Raw genomic sequence first — 24,601 nt, 5'->3', positions numbered from 1 at the left:
AGTGATTGAGCAGCCTCACTGAGTCCCAGACTGCGGTGCAAGTTGCTAATGGTAAAGTTCCTCACCATTATAGTGGCTGTACATCTGCTGATATTTATTTTCTTTTCAACAAATCCATCCTTCTTGCCCTCTTTGAGCCAAGAGTTTTGACTACTAATATTCTTCCTTTCCATGTCTAAAGATCAGTAATTTTGAAACAAATGAACAAACCAAAACCAACAAAAATGATTTTTATTTGGTTCAGTGCAGCGGACTTTTTTGACACTAGCATCATAAATCTTTAAAGTGTTAGAGATTCTTGACAGCTTGGGAAAGCACATAGTAATACATTTTTTGAAGTTTGCCTTATGTTTTGCTAGAAGTTCCTCTAGCAGATTGCCTTCTATAGCATGCTGTTTTCCCCAAGAGTTATTTAGTTCTTCCCCTTTTTTCCAGGGCTTCCCTGGTGGCTCACACAATAAAGAGTCTGCCTGCAATGCAAGAGACCCAGGTTTGACCCCTGGGTTGGGAAGATCCCCTGGAGAAGGGAATGGCTACCCACTCCAACATTCTTGCCTGGAGAATTCTATGGACCGTGGAGCCTGGCAGGCTACAGTCCATGCGGTCACAAAAGACTCAGACACGACTGAGTGACTAACATTTTCACCTTTCCCCTTTGTTCAAGCAAAAACCACCCCGATGCTTTATTCAAATGTACTTCAATATTTCAATTCACCCTTCTTTGTAATATTGTTTTCTTACTATAGGACTTCCTACTATATCACTTGAAAGTATTTGAAATTCAACAACCAACTATTTGAGATTGTTTTGCCAAAAGTTTTAGTTTCATTTTAGGTTTGAAGGTTCATTAACAAAAGAAGCCACAGGTTACAACAAATAAGCAATTTAATTTTTTTATAGAAGAGTTATTTGATGTAGTTTCAATATATAGTTATTAAAATTAAAGAAATAGCAGCAATAGAGAGAAGTAACAGCATATACATCACCAAATTGAGCTGGCATCTACATCCAGACTTGAACAGGGCTAGGATGTCCCACATTAACAGTAATATGGAGTCTCAGCTGGAAAAGGGTTCCAGTGCATCCACCCCACGGGCAAGACTTTAAATTCCAGTTTGGGGAGCTCCCCTTATATTCCCAGACCACAATGATGGCTACAAGTTGAATGTTGAAAATTATAACTACAGATATTCATTTTCATGCTTATTCTTTTAAAATAACTAATTGCACTTACAGATTTTTCAAATCGTCATCAGTCTGCACTCCAAAATGCAGCTCTGGTTCTACTTTAACTTTTACAGTGCTGTTTCATCTTGTGAGTCATGAGACTTCTTGGAACCTGGGGGGTTGGCCAGACCTCCCGGGGCTCAGAAATGACAAGACTCACTCCCTCTCTTATCTAAAGTGCTGCCTGACTTGCTGGTAACAATTGGTGTGGTCGCAAGCAGGCAAGTAGTCCAGGTACTGTCCAGGCAGGTCAGAAGCCTGCTCTCCTGCTTCTGAAGCCTGAACAAGACTACCTCCATTTTAACTTCCCTATCAGATATGTATCTAAGTACAGACATACTGTGAAGACCAAGAACCCTTTTTTTTTTTTCCCTCCTGTGGGAATAGGTTTGAGCATGAAAAGCCCCTTGGTAACTGGTGCATCCCTCATAGATTCATCACTGCCACGTGTGAGTGCATCATGGGCCTGTAGTTTGTTCTGTCTGTTTTCAATGCCAAAGTCTCAAGTACATTTAGGCACAGTCCAAGAACTATGCTTTATCCCTAATCAATTATTTATTAAGCACAGTAGCAAAGATGGCTGAATATTATGTTTTAACTATATTATTAAAAGATAAAAAATTAGGATCAGAAAGTCAAAAGCTTTCTAATTGAGTTCCAGGATAGGCCCCCTCCCCTTTAATAAAATTACTTTTCAATTATTGATTTAATTATTTTACTTTCTTTCCCTGTTTTTAAGAACCTCATTAACAGGGTCTTTTCTAGTGAGTCAGTTCTTTGCATCAGGTGGCCAAAGTATTGGAGTTTAAGCTTTAGCATCAGTCCTTCCAATGAATATTCAGGACTGATTTGCTTTAAGATGGACTGGTTGGATCTCCTTGCAGTCCAAGGGACTATCAAGAATCTTTTCCAACACCACAATTCAAAAGCATCAATTCTTCGGTGCTCAGCCTTCTTTATGGTCAACCTCTCACATCCACATGTGACTACTGGAAAAATCATAGGTTTGACTGTACAGACCTTTGTCAGCAAAGTAATGTCTCTGCTTTTTAATATACTGTCTAGGTTGGTCATAGCTTTTTTTTCCAAGGAGCAAGTGTCTTTTAATTTTGGGGTTGAAGTCACTATCTTCAGTGACAGCCACTAAATGACCTGCAAAACTGAAAATATTTGCTTTCTAGTACACTATAAAAAAGGTTTGCCAGTCCCTTCTCTAAATTGAAAATACTGAAGAACTGACTAAACAGTAATAGAACATTATTGTAAATACCTTGTGGATTTAAAAATAAAGAATTCACAGAATCACAGGAAATAATCAGAAAATGCCATTAATAAAAAAACAAGAGAAATATAACAAAATTTTTGTTGCAGTACTTTTTAGAGGACGGTATACATATTCATTAAAAGATACTAGAGAAATTTTCATGGACAGGACCATTCAATATTTTAAGATGACAAGTCTCCCAAATGATATATCAATTTCAAGGAATTCCAGTGGGGAAAAAAATCAAGTATCTTTGTGGATAGTGACAAATTTATTTTAAAAATTATACTAAAAAGCAAAAGGCTAAGAATAGTGTGCTGCTGCTGTTGCTGCTAAGTCGTTTCAGTTGTGTCCGATTCTGTGCGACCCCATGGACTGCAGCCTACCAGGCTTCTCCATCCCTGGGATTCTCCAGGCAAGAACACTGGAGTGGGTTGCCATTTCCTTCTCCAATGCATGAAAGTGGAAAGTGAAAGTGAAGTTGCTCAGTCGTGTCCGACTCTTAGCGACCCCATGGACTGCAGCCCACCAGGCTCCTCCATCCATGGGATTTTCCAGGCAACAGTACTGGAGTGGGGTGCCATTGCTTTCTCCAAGAATAGGGTACATATGTCCAAAGAAGACACTTTGAAAAGGGGGACTTTTCTTACCAGATAGCAAGATACCAAGACTTAAAATAAGCTACATAATCAATATAGTGTTTTTATAGCAAAATAGTGGGTCATAGATGAACACAGTGGCAGCCAGAGAATTCAAAATTAGGTGCAGATGTATGAGCTCTCATGTGAAACAATGTCACAAAGAGCAGTGGGGATAATCAAGACTATGAGCTAAGACAATTGGTTATCTACATGGATAGAAAATATAAAACTGCATGTTTACTTCCCATTATATGTAAAAATAACTTCAGATCACAGGTTTAATTGTGAAAGGGATAAGCTCAAATATTTTAGAAGATGGTGTGACAGAATTTTTTTCATGATGCCATGTTAGCAAATGCTTAAGTATTTTTTAAATGAGATACTTATAGAATTAAACTATAAGAATACATGGTTAAAGTCAAGAACTTTTTAATCAGCTCTTGATACCCTAAGTAAATGAAGAGACAAACATTCATTGAAAGAAGATACCTTCAACATACAGAAAAGGCAAAGAACTAATGTCTGAAATATATAATGATCCACAAATCTAAAAGGAAAATATAATAAAAATACAAAACATATAAATCAATCTTTTACAGAAGAGAAACTATGAATTAAATGTAAAGCAAACGAACAGTTGCTTCACCATTTTATCAATCTAGGAAATACACAGTAGATACATTTTACATTTAAAAGTCAATACATCTAAATAACAAAAAGTATTACAATCAGTAGTGTATGCTGAGTCACTTCAGTCATGCCTGAGTCTTTGTGACTCTATGGACAATAGCCCTCTAGGCTTCTCTGTCCATGGGATTCTTCACGCAAAAACACTGGAGTGAGTTGCGATCCCCTTTTCCAGGGGATCCTCTCATCTCAGGGATTAACCCAGGAATCTCTTACGTCTCCTGCATTGCCAGGATGGTTCTTTATCACTAGTGCCAGCTGAGAAGCTCCCAATCAATAGTATTACTACCAAACTGGAAAACATTTTAAAAAACAGATAATACAAAATGTTTGAGAAGTTTCACAGAAACAGAATGCATTTATGTGGCAGATGGGGTATAAATTAGAACCTGTACTTTAAAAGAGTTTAAGATTAGATGTTAAAGTGCCAACACATCCTATTGCATGGAAATTGCATCCTTAGGCATTTATATTAGAGAAATAGTTACATATGATATGAAGAGTCATGCACAATAATGCTTATATCATCATTGCTTTATACATGCAGACTTATAATAACACAAATATTCATTAACATTATTTTGAATTTTTTTGAATAATTTGAGTATCATATGCAGCAGTGAAAAGTGAAATGCACTAGGGACTAGGTTACCATGGCTGAATTTCAAAACCTTTATGTTTGTCAGAAAAACAGAATGCTATTTACTCTTATATTTTAAATAATGTGAAGAAAGAGATAAAACCGTACTTGCATACTCTGTTTTTAGGGTTATTTTAAAGTTTAAAAAATTAATATACTGATAATTAATATAATGACTTTCTGTCTAAATAAGAAAACTTGTTTTCTTTAGCCAGATAGTCAGCACACAGAAGTTCATTTTATTACTAATTTAATTTTTATTGAAGTATAGTTGACTTACAATCTTATATTAGTTTCAGGTGTAAAGCATAATGATTCGATATGTCACCTGAAATTTAGTTTATGGTTATCCACTGAGCTGTGTGCATGTGCTTACAGGATATAGTCTGGGCTGTTCAGGAGAGTTTACATTGTGAGAGGTATAACGCGTCAAGAACACATTTGCTGAGTTCTACAGGTACTTCTTTTCTTTGCTGATCCTCTTCCTTCCTGCAATCTTAAATGTATCTGTTATGTGAACTAGAAAATGTGTAGCTTGTTAAAAGACTTTGAAAAGAAATTTAACTCAAAGAGAGAAATAAAGACACACACACATATAAAACATACAATCTACAAAGTGCAATCAATATGAAGTACTCACACACTCATTAGCATGTGATGTGAATGGATAGATGAATAGTTCAGACACTGTGTATTCTGTTATTGTTGTTACTGTTCATTCACTAAGTCACATTCAACTCTTTGTGACCCCATGAACTGCAGCACTCCAGACTTCCCTTTTCTTCACTGGCTTCCAGAGTTTGCTCAGATTCATGTCCATTGAGTCAGTGATGCCATTCAACCATCTCACCCTCTGATGCCCACTTTTCCACCCACTCTTAATCTTTCCCAGCATCAGCCTCTTTTGTAATGAGTTGACTCTTCACCTTAGGTTATGAAAATTATCAGTTAAAAATAACTGTGATTGTATTTTGAAGAAAATAGGTGAGGGGAGAATCTCAGTATAAAACAAAAATTATAATACAAAACAAAATTTAAACTTTTTGACTTAACAAACTAAAAAATTAATAACTCAATACATGTTTATCAGCAGATTAAATACAACAGGAGAGAATTTCTGATTTAAAAAATAGATTAGTAGAAAAAATTACTGATTACAGAAAAGGGCATAAGATGGATAGTCTGTTCAGTGGTGCAGTCATGTCTGACTCTGTGTGACCCCATGGACTGCAGCACGCCAGGCCTCCCTGTCCATCACCAACTCCTGGAATTTACTCAAACTCATGTCCATCGAGTCGGTGATGCCATCCAACCATCTCATCCTCTCTCATCGCATTCTCCTCCCGCCTTCAATCTTTCCCAGCATCAGAGTCTTTTCAAATGAGTCAGTGCTTCGCAACAGGTGGCCAAAGTGTTGGAAAGTCAGCTTCAGCATCAGTCTTTCCAGTGAATATTCAGGACTGATTTCTTTAGAATTGACTGCTTGGATCTCCTTGCCATCGAAGGGACTCTCAAGAGTCTTCTCCAACACCACAGTTCAAAAGCATCAATTCTTCCGTGCTCAGCTTTCTTTACAGTCCAACTCTCACATCCATACATGACCACTGGAAAAACCATAGCCTTGACTAGATGGACCTTTGTTAGCAATCTAATGTCTCTGCTTTTTAATAAACTTTCTAGTTTGGTCATAGTTTTTCCTCCAAGGAGCAAGCATCTTTTAATTTCATGGCTGCAGTCACCATTTGCAGTGATTTTGGAGCCCAAGAAAAGAAATTCTGTCACTTTCCATTGTTTCCCCCTATATTTGCCATGAAGTGATGGGACCACATGCCATGATCTTAGTTTTCTGAATATTGAATTTTAAGCCACTTTTTCACTCTCTTCTTTCACTTTCATCAAGAGGCTCTTTAGTTCTTCTTCACTTTCTGCCATAAGGGTGGTGTCATCTGCATATCAGAGGTTATTGACATTTCTCCCGGCAATTTTAATTCCAGCTTGTGCTTCATCCAGCCTGGCATTTCTCATGATGTACTCTGCATATCAGTTAAATAAGCAGGGTGACAATATGCAGCCTTGATGTACTTCTTTCCCGATTTGGAACCAGTCTGTTGTTCCATGTCCAGTTCTGACTGTTGCTTCTTGACCTGCATACAGATTTCTCAGGAGGCAGGTCAGGTGATGGATAGAGGTGATGACAAATTCTGACAAGTTAGTAATAAACTTTAAGGAAAAAGAAGAATAAGAATGGGACAGAAGAAATATTTGGTACTGCCTGAAGTAGTACAGGTTGAAAACATGTTCTCAACTATGAAAAGGCATCAAGCAACAGATTCAAGTTGTATATGAATTACAAGCTAGGCAATGACATCTAGACACATTAGAAACTAATAAAACCAGTCAGAGGAAATCTTAAGGTTGAAGCTGATAGAATGGGCACAACCTGTTCAAAGGTAAATGTTGATACTCTCTCAATAGATCATTATGTCACAAAACATGGAATGACAATTATTTAAGTAGTGAGATAAAAGCAGTTGACAATCCATACATCTATAGCCAGAAAAAAATATCTTTTAAGGAAAAATAAATATGTGTTCACACAAATAATAAAGAGAGATCTCATTGCCAGAAGAACTGTTCAGAAAGGAATCCCAAGGCAAAGAAGTTCTGGAAGAAAAATATATATATATTGCTCCAAATAAACTACAAGAATTTAGTAAGTATTGACAAACAAAAGGAATTTGTGGGTATGTGGTTAATCTAAATATTCTTTGACAGTATAAAACAGTTTTACCTGTGGAGGTTTACATGTATATAGAAGTATAACAAAAGTGGTAAACCCGAAAAAAAGAGGATATGGTAAATGGATTTAAAGATGTTTTGCATCTTTGCCTTTCTGAAAAGTAAAAAAAAAAAAAAAAAAAACCTACTAATTTAGAGTATACTCTAGCAAGACAAAGATATACCTTATTATTACTAGAGCAACCACCAAAAAATAATAATAAATATACTATGCTAAATAAAGGTATATCAAAATAACAGAAAAATGTTTGATTAAAATAAAGCAATGAAGGAGAGAAAATGACACAAAAATAGAAAAATAAAAAACAAAAACAAGCATTAACATGTCAGATTTAAACCTACATGTACCAATATTACATTTATATATAAACAGGTGAAATACTTCAATTAATAAACAAAGGTTGTCAGACTAAATAAAATAACACCCTATATGTTAACACATCTGATTGCAAATATGTAGGAATTTGCAAAGAACGATAATAGAATATAATAAATCAGATACCACTAAAAAGAAGTCTGGGATATCTATTCTGATAGTAGGCAACATATGCTTTGTTGCAAAGCACCATTAAAGATAAAGAAATATTTCATGAATGTGAAAGTATATGCCCTAAAGTTATAACCTAAAATATATAAAGTGAAAACTGATGGAGCACAAAGAAGAAATAAATTCACAATTACAGTGAGGGATTTCAATGAAATCTGATACAGGCCTAGACCTAAAAAAAGACATCAATAAAGACATACAAATTCTGAACAGCACAACAAACTTGATCTAGTAGATTTGTATTCAACATTGCCAACAGTTACAGAATACACACTCCATTTAAGGGCACATGAAACATTTTTAAAAATTGACTTGATGCTGTCATAAGATGAGTCTCTACAAATTTCAAATGATTGATTCAAGCGATTCAAATTTGAAATCTTCAGTAACCACAGTGAAATTAAGCAAGGAAGGAATCAGATAAACTTGATACCAAGTTCAAGATTAACCTATAATTTTTTTTACAACAGGACTTTTAAAAATAAAAAATATTTGATTAGAATATTACTGATCTTAAAGTGGCTGCGTGTGATGATTATGTAACTCCGGCTCACTTGCTGCTGAAAGTGAAGTCGCTCAGTCATGTCCAACTCTTTGCGACCCCATGGACTGTAGCCCGCCAGGCTCCTCTGTCCATGGAATTCTCCAGGCAAGAATACTGGAGTGGGTTGCCATTTCCTTCTTCCTTGCTGCTGAAAATATCCCTATATTGGAGGGAAGGAAACAAATTTCTTTATCCTCACAATCTAAAGTTAGTAATATAATATTATCATTGATTTTTTAGAGCGCCCATACTTATAAGAGCATTGCATGTTATATAACAAAACAGTAGAATGCATACTTTATTAGAAATCTGAGGGGTGACTGATGGACCAGATAATTTTGTGAAAGAGATGAGATTTAAACTGGGCCTTAAAGCTGGGTAAAATCCAGAAAAGCATCCAGTGTGCTAGCTATTTCAGACAAGTGTTTCTTTTGAACAGGTGAAGAGGTGGAAATACCCTGAGGGTGTTTGAAAAAAAAAAAAAACACTCTTGTTTTAGAGGAAATACAAAGAACTTCTCCTTCTCTTATTCATTATGATGTCTAGACTCTTCTTGCTAAAATATATGAGGGAAATAAAAGGACATCTTTTATAGCCAACTTTTAAAGAAGAATTTATTGACTATATCTAAAAGTCAAGTTGATTTGTGAGTTTCACTTGTTGCTGTTCAGTGGCTAAGTTGTGTCTGACTCTTGGCAATCCCATGGACTGCAGTACACTGGGCTTCCCTGTCCTTCAGTATCTCCTGCAGTTTGCTCAAACTCATATCCATTGTGCCGATGATGCCATCCAACCATCTCATCCTCTGTCGTCCCCTTCTCCTCCTGCCCTCAGTCTTTCCCAGCATCAGGATCTTTTCCAATGAACTGGCTCTTCGCATCGGGTGGCCAAAATATTGGAGCTTCCGCTTCAGTGTCAGTTCTTCCAATGAGCAGTCAGAGTTGATTTCCTTTAGGGTGGACTGATTTGATCTCCTTGATGTCCAAGAGACTCTCAGAAGTATTCTCTGGCACCACATTTTGAAAGCATTTTTGGTGCTCAGCTTTTTTAATGGTCCAACTCTCACATCCATATATGACTACTGGTAAAACTATGCCTTTGACCATATGGACCTTTGTTGGCAAAGTAATGTCTCTGCTTTTTAATATTCTGTCAGGTTTGTTGCAGTTTTTCTTCCAAGGAGAAAGCATCTTTTAATTTCATGGATGCAGTTTTTACTTAGAGACTGCAGAGTTATTAATATAATCTTAAAAGATCAATTCTTTTTCTATAGTAATAAACATCTTCTTTGACTCAGCATACAATACAAGTTTGGAGCAAATGTACTCAAAGAATTCTTTTAAGTCTCAGCCTATGGGATGACATAGTCCCAAGTAGATTATCCTTAAAAAGTTTGTTCCTTCTAGATGTCACAATATGGTCTCAATAAGGCCAAAATCCTCCAAAAGATTATAAAAGGCAACATCTTTCCCTGCCTCTTTTATTTTTAACATTGTTAAGAAGGTATCTTCTATATAAGCTTTTTATTTTTTTCAAATTTCATGATAATTTATTATTATTTTTTTTTACTTTACAATATTGTATTGGTTTTGCCATACATCAACATGCATCCACCATGGGTGTACACGTGTTCCCCATCCTGAACCCCCCTGCCACCTCCCTCCCCGTACCATCCCTCTGGGTCATCCCAGTGCACCAGTCCCAAGCTTCCTGTATCCTGCATCCAACCTGGACTGGCGATTCATTTCTTATATGATAATATACATGTTTCAATGCCACTCTCCCAAATCATCCCCTCTCCCTCTCCCACAGAGTCCAAAAGACTGTTCTATACATCTGTGTCTCTTTTGCTGTCTCACATACAGGGTTATCGTTACCATCTTTCTAAATTCCATATATATGTGTTAGTATACTGTATTGCTGTTTTTCTTTCTGGCTTTAAATCATAGGGAAAAAGTAATCTTTTTCTGTCTATAGAAACAGTTTTTAACCTTTTTGGAAAGAGAGAGACAACCTTGCAAATCTAATGAAAGCTGCAGAAACTCAAGAAAAAATGGAAATTTACAAACAACCACATACTGTGGTGCAAAGTATTAGGAGTTTAAGAGTTTTAAAATTCATCCTTAGAGGTCAGTTTTGAACCCCTCCTCTATCGAGGCTTTATATTTTCTCTGTCTCTTCAGTCCCTTAAAACAAAGAAAACATGTTTCATAGTGTTGAGAACAAGACCTTTCCTTAGTTTAACAATAGCAGCTGTAATTTTAGTTATTGATCTTGTTTAATGTGCCTGGAAGCTAGAATAAATGGAAAAATAGTACAAGAACAAAAATTGTACCTAAGAAAGTGTTTTGTTTTTTCAGAAAAGTTTATTCTTGAAAATGTAATTGAAAACAAATCTCAACATGAAGCTTTTATTAAAAAAAAATTGTGATGGATGTGTGTGCATCTGTGCTCAGTTGCTCAGCCATGTCTGACTCTGCAACACTGTGGACTATAGCTCACCAGGCTCTTCTGTCCATGGGATTCTCCAGGCGGGAATACTAGAGTGGGATGTCATTTCCTCCTCCAGGGGCTCTTCCTGATCCAGGGATTGAACCCACATCTCCTGCATCTTCAGCACTGGCAGGTGGATTCTTTACCACTAAGCCACTTGGGAAGCCCCATAAAGGATGTACCAACTCCTAATGTTCAGAGGCAAGTTATTTGGATTATGCATTTTTGGAGAAGTTAATTCTTAAATCATGGGAATACATTGCTTCACAATAAAGTTATCTAGCAATTTATTTTTCAGTAAAATGACATGAGATTTTGGAAGTGAGAGAACATTTTCCTTTTGTGTGCCTCTACTAACTATCCCCCTAAACAAGATTATACACAAAATCTTAAAAATATTTTCCAAAAAAATTGAGAAAGATTGAGTTTTAAATCATTAAAGTAGATTCATAATATTATCTAATTTTAAATTATATTTATTGAAAAAAATTAGAAAATGCAGAAAAGGGCTTCCATTCTGGCTCAGATGGTAAAGAATCCGCCTGCAATGCAGGAGACCTGGGTTCGATCCCTAAGTTGGGAAGAGCCTTTGGAGGGGGGCATGGCACCTCACTCCAGTATTCTTGCCTGGAGAATCCTCATGGACTGCGGAGCCTGGCAGGCTACAGTCCATGGGTTCGCAAAGAGCTGGACATTTACTGAGCAACTAAACACACACTCACAATAATAAAGAGAATTCTCTGCAATTTCATCATGTAGCTGCTGCTGCTGCTGCTGCTAAGTTGCTTCAGTCGTGTCGACTCTGTGCGATCCCATAGACAGCAGCCCATCAGGCTTCCCCGTCCCTGGGATTCTCCAGGCCAAGAATACTGGAGTAGGTTGCCATTTCCTTCTCCAATTCATGAAAGTGAAAAGTGAAAGTGAAGTCGCTCAGTCGTGCTGACTCTTCGCGACCCCATGGACTGCAGCCTACCAGGCTCCTCCATCCATGGGATTTTCCAGGCAAGAGCACTAGAGTGGGGTGCCATTGCCTTCTCCGTCATCATGTAGAGGTAACAGCTATAAATATTTGATGTATATAATTTAACATATTTTGTATATCAACATAAAGATATTAAGAGATAATACAAGCATGAAAAGTATGAGAATCTTTAAAATTGAAATATAGTTGATTTATAATATTGTGTTAGTTTCAGGTATATAGCAAAGTGACTCAACTGTACATTTAGATTTTTTCCATTATAGTTTACTACAAGATATGAAATGCAGTTCCCTGTGCTATACAGTAAATCCTTGTTGTCTATTTTTTTATGGTTCTGTGCATCTGTTAATCCATATTCCCAACTTATCCCTATCTGCACCTCCCCTCCCCTTTTGGTAACCTTAAGTGCAATTTATATGTCTGTTAGTTTTTGTAAATAAGTTAATTTATACTATTTTTAAATATTCTGCATATTTCTCTGATTTGCTTCACTTAGTTGGATAATCTCTAGGTCCATCCATGTTGGTGCAAATGGCATTTTCAGTTTTTTAAGGCTGAGTAATATTTCACTGTATATATACACCATATCTTCCTTATCCATCAATCCTAAGAGTTGATGGACACTTAAGTTGCTTTCATGTCTTGGCTATAGTGAATAGTTCTGCTATAAATGTTGGGTTACTTGTATCTTTTCAAATTAAGACTTTTATCTTTTCTGGATATATGCCCAAGTGTGGGATTTCTGGATCATATAACAATTCTCCGTTTTTAGTGCTTTGAGGAATCTCTGTTCTCTTCTCTATAGGGGCTATATAGTGCCAATTTATATTTCCATCAACAGTGTAGGAGGGTCCCCTTTTATCCACACTTTCTCCAGCATTTATTATTTATAGACTTTGAATAATGGCCAATCTGACTGTTGTGAGGTATACCTCACTGTAGCTTTGATTTGCATTTCTCTAATAATTAGCTACATTGAACATTATGTTATGTGCTTCTTGACCATTTGCATGTTTTCTTTTGAGAAATGTCTGTTTAGGTCTTCTGCCTATTCTTTGACTGTATCATTTTTGCTTTTGTTTTTGGGTGGTATAGCTCTTTGTATATTCTGGAATTTAAGCCCGATTGATCATATACTTTGCAAATATTTTCTCCTGTTGGGTAGGTTGCTTTTTCTTTTTCTATGGTTTCCTTAGTTGTGCCAAAGCTAGTAAGTTTGATTGCTGCTGCTGCTAAGTTGCTTCAGTCATGTCCGACTCTGTGCGACCCCATAGACGGCAGCCCACCAGGATCCCCCGTCCCTGGGATTCTCCAGGCAAGAACACTGGAGTGGGTTGCCATTTCCTTCTCCAATGCATGAAAGTGAAAAGTGAAAGTGAAGTTGCTCAGTCGTATCCAACTGTTAGTGACACCATGGACTGCAGCCTACCAGGCTCCTCCACCCATGGGAGGTCCCATTTATTTATTTTTTATTTTATATCTGTTGTCTTAGAAGACAGAGAATGTTGTTTTGAACTTGCATTTTAGATGTTTTTTTAAAAGATGTCTAAAATTAAACACAAGCTTCCTATAATCATTGAAAAAAATAGAAGGAAGTTTGAAAATAAATATAGTAAATCTTCTGTCATTTTCACTTCACCTCTTCTCTGAATAGCCTTGTAATTACATTTGTACAGCTTTTCTTGAACTGACACAAGGATAAACAAATGTATACACTTATACAGAGTACTGTTTTTGTAATCGTTCCTTTTAAAAAGTATTTAAAAAATAGATTTGCATCTGTTATTTTTTTCATCATAAGCAATGTTAAAATCTTTAGATGTAATTGATTTTTAACAGTTTGTTAGAACTTAAAGTTATATGAATGTATATATATATAAATTATTCACATATACATGTGTGTATACATACATACATAGACACACAAGCTACACACAACACACACACATGTTGACCTAAGCTGGGGACCATTACAGGGATACTGCAGTCAGGAGTTGCTATAAAGTGCTGCATTAACTTCTTTAAATATATCTCTAAGAAAGCAGTGAACTAAATTTAGATTCTTAGGAAAGGAGTTTCTGGAAAAGTATTTCATACATTCTTTAATTATTTTAGTAAATATTGCCAGATTATTTATTTTCCATTTTTAAAGTTTTGTGTTTTTTGGTACACTTTTTCACCTTATGTATTAAAGTATCTCCCCAGTCTCATAGGTTAGAGTAATTTAATATTTTCAATCTGATGGATGAATAAATATAAAACTGTTTTCTAGTGAGGTTGAGCATATTTCTTCCCTTTGAAGTTCATTTGACTATTTTCTTCTGGAAATTCTGAAAATATTTTTCTCATTTCTTGTAGTCATTTGATTCTGTTGTTTTTATTTTTAGGTCAAATTATAAGTGTCATTAGACATTTTAGGTACATAAAATTTTATCACTTCTTCATTTTTATTTCATTGCATTTATTTCTCTTTTCCATTTACAAAGTTCTAATTCTTATAATATTAAACTTGTAATTTGAACTAAGAAAAGCTACATAAATCTTTTTTCTTTCCTAGTTTCAGAGCATAGATATTTTCAAGTATTTTAATTCTATCTTCCTGTACCTCTCCTTGGCATTTCTGCTGTAAATTATTTTAAGTTTATCTTGTTTTAAATGCATTCCAAATTAGTTATTTAAAAATTTTATATATGAAAAAATGAAATTTACATTTACCAATTTTGTCAACTTTTTGCATTCCTTCTTTTTGAAATGAATGTTTTCCTAGCTAAAATACAATTTTTAGCAATTTGTTTCACATACTGTCTGAAATTATCATCTTTTTTTAACTCATTCTGTATTGCTATTTTAAGTAAATACACAATTCTAGTTCTTTGAGAGTTCTTTTTCTTGAGCACTTTGAAGATGGCCAAAGTTATAGAACAGAATGGAAATGTTATAAGCATTAATCACTTAAATTAATGCAATTAAAATAAGTGAGTGTATAAAGAGTGTTAGAAGTTGAATCCTTGCCTGATATTGAGTGTCTGATATTAAAAAATGAATCAAGAAAGAAAACCTTAAGAATTTTATTCAAGGTCATGGATGATTTATGCTTTCATAAGAATTTATTGGGTCACTCAGACTGAGTCTTATTAAAAAACAATTAGAATATTAGGAAAAATGTGTATAAATCATCTGCTGGAAATGATTGATAGTTAATAAGACTAGGTGGCAAGAAGACACAGAAGAACTACATAAGAATGGCCATAAGATAACCATGATAAAGTGGGTAATCACCCAGAATTGGACATCCTGGCGTGTGAAGTCAAGTGGTGCTTAGGAAGCATTACTACAAACAAAGCTAGTGAAGGTGATCGAATTCTAGTTGAGCCATTTAAAATCCTACAAGATGATGCTGTTCATATGCTGCACCAAATATGTCAGCAAATTTGAAAAATTCAGCATTGGCCATAGGACTGGAAAAGGTCCGTTTTCATTCTAGTCCCAAAGAAGGGCAATGCCAAAGAATATTCAAATTACTGTACTATTGCACTCATTGCATGTGCTAGCAAGGTAATTCTCAAAATCCTTCTAGCTAGGCTTCAAGGTGCATGAACTAAGAACTTCCAGATGTACAAGTTGTATTCAGAAAATCCAAGGGTGGGGTGGGGAAAGCAGAGGAAACAGAGATCAAATTGTTAACATCCATTGGATCAAAGAGAAAGCAAGGGAATTCCAGAAAAACATCTGCTTCATTGACTACACAAAAGCCTTTAACCGTGTGGATCACAACAACCATGGCATAGTCTGAAATAGATGGGAATACCAAGCCACCTTAGCTGTCTCCTGACATACCTGTTTGCAGATCAAGAAGCAAAAGTTAGAACCGGCCATGTAACAATGGACTGGTTCAAAAGTGGGAAAGCAGTACATCAGGGCTATATATTGTCACCCAGGTTATTGAACTTTTATGCAGAGTACGTCATATGTAATGCTGAGCCGGATGAATCACAAGCTAGAATCAAGATTACTGGGAGAAATATTTGGGTTTTTTTTTGAAAATTAATGACTGTCTGAGGACGCCTTACAATTAGCTGTGAAAAGAAGAGAAGCGAAAAGCAAAGGAGAAAAGGAAAGATATATCCATTTGAATGCAGAGTTCCAAAGAATAGCAAAGAGAGATAAGAAAGCCTTCCTCAGTGATCAGTGCAAAGAAATAGAGAAAAACAACAGAATGGGAAAGACTAGAGATCTCTTCAAGAAAATGAGAGATAACAAGGGAACATTTCATGTAAAGATGGGCTCAATAAAGGACAGAAATGGTATGGACCTAACAGAAGCAGAAGATATTAAGAAGAGGTGGCAAGAATACACAGAAGAACTGTACAAAAAAGATCTTCAAGACCCAGATAATCATGATGGTGTGATCACTCACACTCACCTAGAGCTGGACATCCTGGAATGTGAAGTCAAGTGAGCCTTAGGAAGCATCACTACGAACAAAGCTAGTGGAGGTGATGGAATTCCAGTTGAGCTATTTCAAATCCTAAAAGATGATGCTGTGAAAGTGCTGCACTCAATGTGTCAGCAAATTTGGAAAACTCAGCTAATTTAGACTGGAAAAGGTCAATTTTCATTCCAATCCCAAAGAAAGGCAATGCCAAAGAATGCTCAAACTACTGCACAATTGCACTCATCTCACACGCTAGTAAAGTAATGCTCAAAATTCTCCAAGCCAGGTTTCAGCAATACATGAACCATGAACTTCCAGATGTTCAAGCTGGTTTTAGAAAAGGCAGAGGAACCAGAAATCATATTGCCAACATCCACTAGATCATCAAAAAAGCAAGAGAGTTCCAGAAAACCATCTATTTCTGGTTTATTGACTATGCCAAAGCCTTTGACTGTGTAGATCACAATAAACTGTGGAAAATTCTGAAAGAGATGGGAATACCAAACCACCTGACCTGCCTCTTGAGAAACCTGTATACAGGTCAGGAAGCAATAGTTAGAATAGGACATGGAACACCAGACTGGTTCCAAAAAGGAAAAGGAGTACATCAAGGCTGTATATTGTCACCCTGCTTATTTAACTTATATGCAGAGTACATCATGAGAAACGCTGGGCTGGAGGAAGCACAAGCTGGAATCAAGATTGCCAGGAGAAATATCAATAACCTCAGATATGCAGATGACACCACCCTTACGGCAAAAAGGGAAGAGGAACTAAAGAGCCTCTTGATGAAGGTGAAAGAGGAGAGTGAAAAAGTTGACTTAAAGCTCAACATTCAGAAAACGAAGATCATGGCATCCGGTCCCCATCACTTCATGGGAAATAGATGGGGAAACAGTGGAAACAGTGTCAGACTTTATTTTTGGGGGGCTCCAAAATCACTGCAGATGGTGATTGCAGCCATGAAATTAAAAGACGCTTGCTCCTTGGAAGGAAAGTTATGACCAACCTAGACAGCACATTCAAAAGCAGAGACATTACTTTGCCAACAAAGGTCTGTCTAGTCGTGGCTATAGTTTTTCCAGTAGTCATGTATGGAATTGAGAGTTGGACTATAAAGAAAGCTGAGCACGGAAGAATTGATGCTTTTGAACTGTGGTGTCGGAGAAGACTCTTGTGAGTCCCTTGGTCTGCAAGGAGATCCAACCAGTCCATCCTAAAAGAGATCAGTCCTACGTGTTCATTGAAGGGACTGATGTTGGAGCTGAAACTCCAATAAGTTTGCCACCTGATGCAAAGAGCTGACTCATTTGAAAAGACCCTGATGCTTGGAAAGATTGAGGGCAGGAGGAGAAGGGGATGGCAGAGGATGAGATGGTTAGATGGCATCACCAACACAATGGACATGGGTTTTGGTGGACTCCAGGAGTTGGTAATGGATAGGGGGGCCTGGCATGCTGCAGTTCATGGGGTTACAAAGCGTCAGACATGATTGAGTGACTGAACTGAACTGAACTGAACTGAAAGGCCAGTTTTATTAAAAAATAAAAGCATCCTAAGAACAAAGTCTGGGAGTGGGTGATGGACAGGGAGGCCTGGCGTCCTCCGATTCATGGGTCACAAAAAGTTGGACACGACTGAGCAACTGAACTGAACTGAAGACCAAACAGTGATATATAAATCCTGTAATACATGTTGAATGAGCTACTCTCATCCCAAGAATGAATGTCCATTGTGGCCTTTAACCACACTAAAAGGTTAATAAAGAAGAGCATCTCAGTAGCAGAAAATTCAATATTCATTCATGATAAAATAAAAATTAGCACTTAAACATGATAAAAAGCTCACATTCATTTATAATAAAACAAAATTAACAGTAATTCTTGACAAAACAGAAATATTATATATAGCGTTACTATAACATGATTTTCTCAGTTATGCAGATGATACCACTCTAATGGCAGAAAGTGAAGAGAAACTAAAGAACCTTTGATGAGGGTGAAAGAAGAGAGTGAAAAAGTTAGTTCAAAACATTAAAAAAACTAAGATCAAGGCCTCTGGTCACGCCATTTCATTGCAAATAGAAGGATAAAACATGGAAAGAGTGACAGATTGTATTTTCTTGGGCTCCAAAGTCACTGTGAATTTTGAGTCCAGGCATGAAAATAAAAGATGCTGCTTTTTGTAAGGAAAACTATGACAAAACTAGACAGTGTATTAAAAAAACAGAGACATCAACTTGCTGACAATAGCCCAAATAATCAAAACTATGGTTTTCCAGTACTCATGTACATATGTGAGAGTTGGACCATAAAGAAAGCCAAATGCCAAAAGATGCTTTTGACTTGTGGTGTTGTAGAAGACTCAAGAGTCCCTTGGACCACAAGGAGATCAAATTAGTCAATCCTACAAGAAATCAACCCTGAAGATTCATTGGAGGGACTGATGCTCAAGCTCCAATACTTTGGTCACCTGATGCGAAGAGCTGATCATTGGAAAAGACCTTGGTCCTGGGATAGATTGAAGGCAAATGGTGAAGGATGTAGCAGAGGACAAGATGGTTAAATAGCATCAGTGACTCAATGGACATGAGTTAGAGAAAACTCCAGGAGATAGTGGAGGACAGAGGAACTTGGCATACTACAGTCCATGGGGTCACAGAAAATCAGACAGGGCTGAACAACAACAAACCAACAACTTGCTTTTCCCATTTAACATGTCATACAATCTTTAAGGTCTTAAGCTTTATATACAAACATTCAGTTCTGGTTCCTCACCTTGTATGGTCCTGAGTTTCTTATTCTAATATGTGTGACAATTCCTAGACCTCAGACCCTGAGACTTTCATCTAAGTTTGATATTACTCTGGACCACTTTGGTTCCAACAGTTACTTTAAATTCCTTCTTGATTTTCAAACTGGCAGATTTAATTTCAACTATTCATTCAACTAAGGACAACATTCAACCGTTCTGTGGATTTGAAGTGGAAGAGTAGAGATTCTCCCACATCACTGGTAGCCAGCCATATTGACCTGATGTCTTCTCTGAGAACTTACCCCTGTTTATCTAGATGCCCTTCAGTTTTTCGCAGGCAAACATGAATACAAATCTTCTATGTAGCTGTACACATTCTCACTACATCCTAATAACTTACATTATGTACTCTAGTGGTAATATTTTTGTTATGCTTAGTATCTATTTGTAGCATAGTAAGTTAGGAGACCCTACATGAATACATACATATGCCAGTGATTTATCCCTGCCTAACAGTATATTCATTTTCATTATTACTACTGACATGAGTATAACAAAATAAATAGAAGACCCATAGATACAGGTGCACTATTTTCCCATCACTTCAACAAATATTTATTGAATGGCTCTTATGTACAAAGCACTATTTCAGGCATTTTAAATGAATCAGTGAATAAAACAGAAGATCTATTCTTATGATTTATTTTCTTCATGCTAGTGAAAAAATAAAGTTTTCTGGTTTGGGGCAAGTAATATTGGCCAGAAGAAAAGACTTCAGATCCTCTTCTTTCACACACCTGGAACTTGGCCTAGGATACTCCCTTTTGTAGACTCTCCTAAACTGATCCTATCATTGATATTTTTATGTTGATGAATAATGATGAGGTTTAAGTAGTCTTGGTTTTTTTACAGCTTGGACAATGGAGTACCTTTGGAACCTTGGAAGTTGCAGCTCATATTGAATCAGAAACAAAGGAGTACTCAGTGGTGACAGAAGAAGACTGTGAAATTCTTAAAATTCCAGCAAATAATTATGCAAAGTTAAGAGCGGTATGTTGTTGTTGATGGTGGTGATGTTCAGTCATTAAGTTGTGTCTGACTCTGTGACTCCATGGACTGCAGCACACTGGGCTTCCCCGTCCTTCACCATCTCCCAGAGTTTCAGTTCAGTTCAATTCAGTTCAGTCACTCAGTTGTGTGCGACTCTTTGTGACCCCATGAATCGCAGCACGCCAGACCTCACTGTCTATCACCAACTCCCGGAGTTCACTGAGACTCACGTCCATCGAGTCGGTGATGCCATCCACCGTCTCATCCTCTGTTGTCTCCTTCTCTTCCCGCCCCCAATCCCTCCCAGCATCAGAGTCTTTTCCAATGAGTCAACTCTTCGCATGAGGTGGCCAAAGTACTGGAATTTCAGCTTTAGCATCAGTCCTTCTAAAAAACACCCAGGGCTGATCTCCTTTAGAATGGACTGGTTGGATCTCCTTGCAGCCCAAGGGACTCTCAAGAGTCTTCTCTAACACCACAGTTCAAATGCATCAATTCTTCAGTGCTCAGCTTTCTTCACAGTCCAACTCTCACATCCATACATGACTACTGGAAAAACCATAGCCTTGACTAGATGGACCTTTGTTGGCACAGTAATATCTCTGCTTTTTAATATGCTATCTAGGTTGGTCATAACTTTCCTTCCAAGGAGCAAGCGTCTTTTAGTTTCATGGCAGCAATCACCATCTGCAGTGATTTTGAAGCCCCCAAAAATAAAGTCTGACACTGTTTCCACTGTTTCCCCATCCATTTCCCATGAAGTAATGGAACCAGATGCCATGATCTTCGTTTTCTGAATGTTGAGCTTTAAGCCAATTTTTTCACTCTCCTCTTTCACTTTCAAGAGGCTTTTTAGTTCCCTTCACTTTTTGCCATAAGGGTGGTGTTATCTGCATATCTGAGTTTATTGATATTTCTCCCAGCAATCTTGATTCCAGCTTGTGCTTCCTCCAGCCCAGCGTTTCTCATGATGTACTCTGCATATAAGTTAAGTAAGCAGGGTGACAATATACAGCCTCGACGTACTCCTTTTCCTATTTGGAATCAGTCTGATGTTCCATGTCCAGTTCTAACTGTTGCTTCCTGACCTGCATATAGGTTTCTCAAGAGGCAGGACAGTTTGCTCAAACTCATATCAACTGAGTTGGTGATGCCATGCAACCATCTCATCCTCTATCGCCCCTTCTACTCCTGCCTTCACTCTCTCCCAGCATCAGGGTCTTTTCCAGTAAGTTGACTCTTCACATCTGGTGGCCAAAATATTGGAGCTTCAGCTTGGGAATCAGTCCTTCCAATGAATATTCAGAGTTGATTTCTTGTAGGCTTGACTGGTTTAATCTCCTTGACTCTCAACAGTCTTTTCAGCACCACATTTCAAAAGCATCGATTCTCTGGTGCTCAGTTTTCTTTGTGATCCAACTCTAACATCCACGAATGACTACTGGAAAAACTATTGCTTTGATTATATGGCCGTTTGTCAGCAAGGACTTCCCTGGTGGCTCAGAGGTTAAAGTGTCTGCCTCCAATGTGGGAGACCCAGGATTGATCCCTGGGTTGGGAAGATCCCCTGGAGAAGGAAGTGGTAACCCACTCAAGTATTTTTGCCTGCAGAATCCCATGAACAGAGAAGCCTGGTAGGCTACAGTCCACAGGGCCGCAAAGAGTCGGACATGACTGAGGACTTCACTTTCACTTTCACTTTGTCGGCAAGGCGATGTCTCTGCTTTTTAATACACTCTCTAGGCTTGCCATAGCTTTTCTTCCAAGGAGCAACCATCTTTTAATTTCATGGCTGCAGTCACCAGTGTGACCATATCTAATCTATATGTTAACACATTATGAGTGTTTTGAATCTCTAGATAGAAGTTATCCATATCTCTTTTAATATTTTAATTTGTTTTGAATTGGAGACCATAAAAAGATTTGATATACATCACTTAAGCCTTTGATGAGTGGTTGAAGTGGAAGGGATGGTCTCCATGGATATAATTTATTACACATGTGCATTGGGTGCATTTGGTTCTCCATAAATTTAAGATTCATTCACCCACTCTTTTTTTATTCATTCATTCAATGACTGTCAACAATGGCATGTCACCAACTAGGGATACCAGAAAAATCTGACAGAAATCTATAAAACTGTATAATCTGCCTCAGGAATAAGGAAAAAAAAAAAAACAACTAAGGATTATTGTCACACTATCATTGGTATCAGTTTAGTTCAGTTCAGTCGCTCAGTTGTGTCCAACTCTTTTCGAGCCCATGAATCTCCGACTCTTTGCGACCCCATGAATCGCAGCACGCCAAGCCTCCCTGTCCTTCACCAACTCCCGGACTTCACTCAGACTCAAGTCCATTGAGTCAGTGATGCCATCCAGCCATCTCATCCTCTGTTGTCCCCTTCTCCTCCTGCCCCCAATCCCTCCCAGCATCAGAGTCTTTCCCAGTGAGTCAACTCTTCGCATGAGGTGGCCAAAGTACTGGAGTTTCAGCTTTAGCATCAGTCCTTCCAAAGAAATCCCAGGGCTGATCTCCTTCAGAATGGACTGGTTGGATCTCCTTGCAGTTCAAGGGACTCTCAAGAGTCTTCTCCAACATCACAGTTCACAAGCATCAATTCTTCGGCGCTCAGCTTTCTTCACAGTCCAACTCTCACATCCATACATGACCACTGGAAACCATGCCTTGACTAGACAGACCTTTGTTGGCAAAGTAATGTCTCTGCTTTTCAATATGCTATCTAGGATGATCATAACTTTTCTTCCAAGGAGTAAGCGTCTTTTAATTTCATGGCTGCAGTCAGCATCTGCAGTGATTTTGGAGCCCCAAAAAATAAAGTCTGACACTGTTTCCACTGTTTCCCCGTCTATTTCCCATGAAGTGATGGGACCAGATGCCATGATCTTCATTTTCTGAATGTTGAGCTTTAAGCCAACTTTTTCACTCTCCTCTTTCACCTTCATCAAGAGGCTTTTTAGTTCTTCCTCACCCTCTGCCATAAGGGTGGTGTCATCTGCATTTCTGAGGTTATTGATATTTCTCCCGGAAATCTTGATTCCAGCTTGTGCTTCTTCCAGCCCAGCATTTCTCATGATGTACTCTGCATATAAGTTAAATAAGCAGGGTGACAATATATAGCCTTGACGAACTCCTTTTCCTATTTGGAACCAGTCTGTTGTTCCATGTCCAGTTGTAACTGTTGCTTCCTGACCTGCATACAAATTTCTCAAGAGGCAGGTCAGGTGGTCTGGTATTCTCATCTCTTTCAGAATTTTCCACAGTTTATTGTGATCCACAGTCAAAGGCTTTGGCATAGTCAATAAAGCAGAAATAGATGTTTTTCTGGAACTCTCTTGCTTTTTTGATGATCCAGCGGATGTTGGCAGTTTGGTCTCTGGCTCCTCTGCCTTTTCTAAAACCAGCTTGAACAACTCGAAGTTCACGGTTCACATATTGCTGAAGCCTGTCTTGGAGAATTTTGAGCATTACTTTACTAGCGTGTGAGATGAGTGCAATTGTGTGGTAGTTTGAGCATTCTTTGGCATTGTCTTTCTTTGGGATTGGAATGAAAACTGACCTTTTCCAGTCCTGTGGCCACTGCTGATAGCACATGTCAAAATCCAAAACTGCATGAATAGGTGATCACAACTTAACTCTGACCCCCTAATTCTGCTGCATTAGGAAAACTTATTTTCTTCAGTTTTTACAATTTATTCTCTTTTATTCAAGCTGCAAAATATACCCATCTTCTATTTCTCTTCCCCTGAAGGGTAGAGGTGAAAGTAGAGGAAGTCTGTATAAATGGTGGATTGGGGGACCACTATGGTCATCCTCTGTCAGAAATTCTTCATAAGATTTAACCCTGTGTGTGCCACAGGCACTGCATGGGCTACAGTGAGATCCTGTGTGGGAAGGAGATCAAGAGACATCCATCTTCTTGATTTAGGTCTTTAATAGTTGAGATTTCTTTTGATGTAGTGGTCTCAGTGATACAGAAGACTTTCCCAATATTCAGTGAAGCGTGAAAGTGTTAGTCGCTCAATCATGTCCAACTCTTTGCAACCCCATGGACTGACTGTATTTCACCAAGCTCCTCTGTTTGTGGAATTCTCCAGGCAAAAACACTGGAGTGGGTAGCAATTCCCATCTCCAGGGAATCTTCCTGACTGAGGGATCGAAACCGGGTCTTCTGAATTGCAGGCAGATTCTTTACTGTCTGAACCACAGGAGAAGCCCGAGATTCAACTTCCTTTCAAATCTCTGGTTTCAGAGTGGCTGGCCTCAAAAAAGGTTTCACATATTTGGTTTTATTTTCAAAATGTCAGTAAGTATCACTTATTTGATCAAATAAATGTTGCATCAGATACAACATTTGAGTGTAGTCAACTATGATAGAGTTCTTTCAAAAAAACTAAAATATTTATAAGAATTTAAAAATAAATAAAAGGTGGGAAAATATTTTAGTAGACAATATGAAGATTAAAATTTCAATAGGGTTTTGTGGTATTGGTTTTATAAAAATTCAAATATATTCTATT

The 24,601-nt window shown here is 37.5% G+C and overlaps 1 protein-coding gene across 1 annotated transcript in view; it reads left to right on the top strand.

Annotated features, from left to right (window-relative positions):
- The window catches only part of CNBD1 (cyclic nucleotide binding domain containing 1), a 429,553-nt gene that overhangs the window by 324,324 nt on the left and 80,628 nt on the right, over window positions 1-24,601 (top strand). Inside the window, exons 8-9 of the mRNA XM_055546399.1 lie at window positions 14,183-14,197; window positions 19,926-20,063. Coding sequence (XP_055402374.1) covers window positions 14,183-14,197; window positions 19,926-20,063 — 153 coding nt within the window. The remainder of the gene's footprint in view (window positions 1-14,182; window positions 14,198-19,925; window positions 20,064-24,601) is intronic.

Source organism: Bubalus kerabau, chromosome 14 (genome assembly GCF_029407905.1).
Source record: "Bubalus kerabau isolate K-KA32 ecotype Philippines breed swamp buffalo chromosome 14, PCC_UOA_SB_1v2, whole genome shotgun sequence".
NCBI lineage: Eukaryota > Metazoa > Chordata > Mammalia > Artiodactyla > Bovidae > Bubalus > Bubalus kerabau.
The sequence above is the reverse complement of the archived record's forward strand: the minus strand, read 5'-3'. Positions and strand labels throughout refer to the sequence as shown.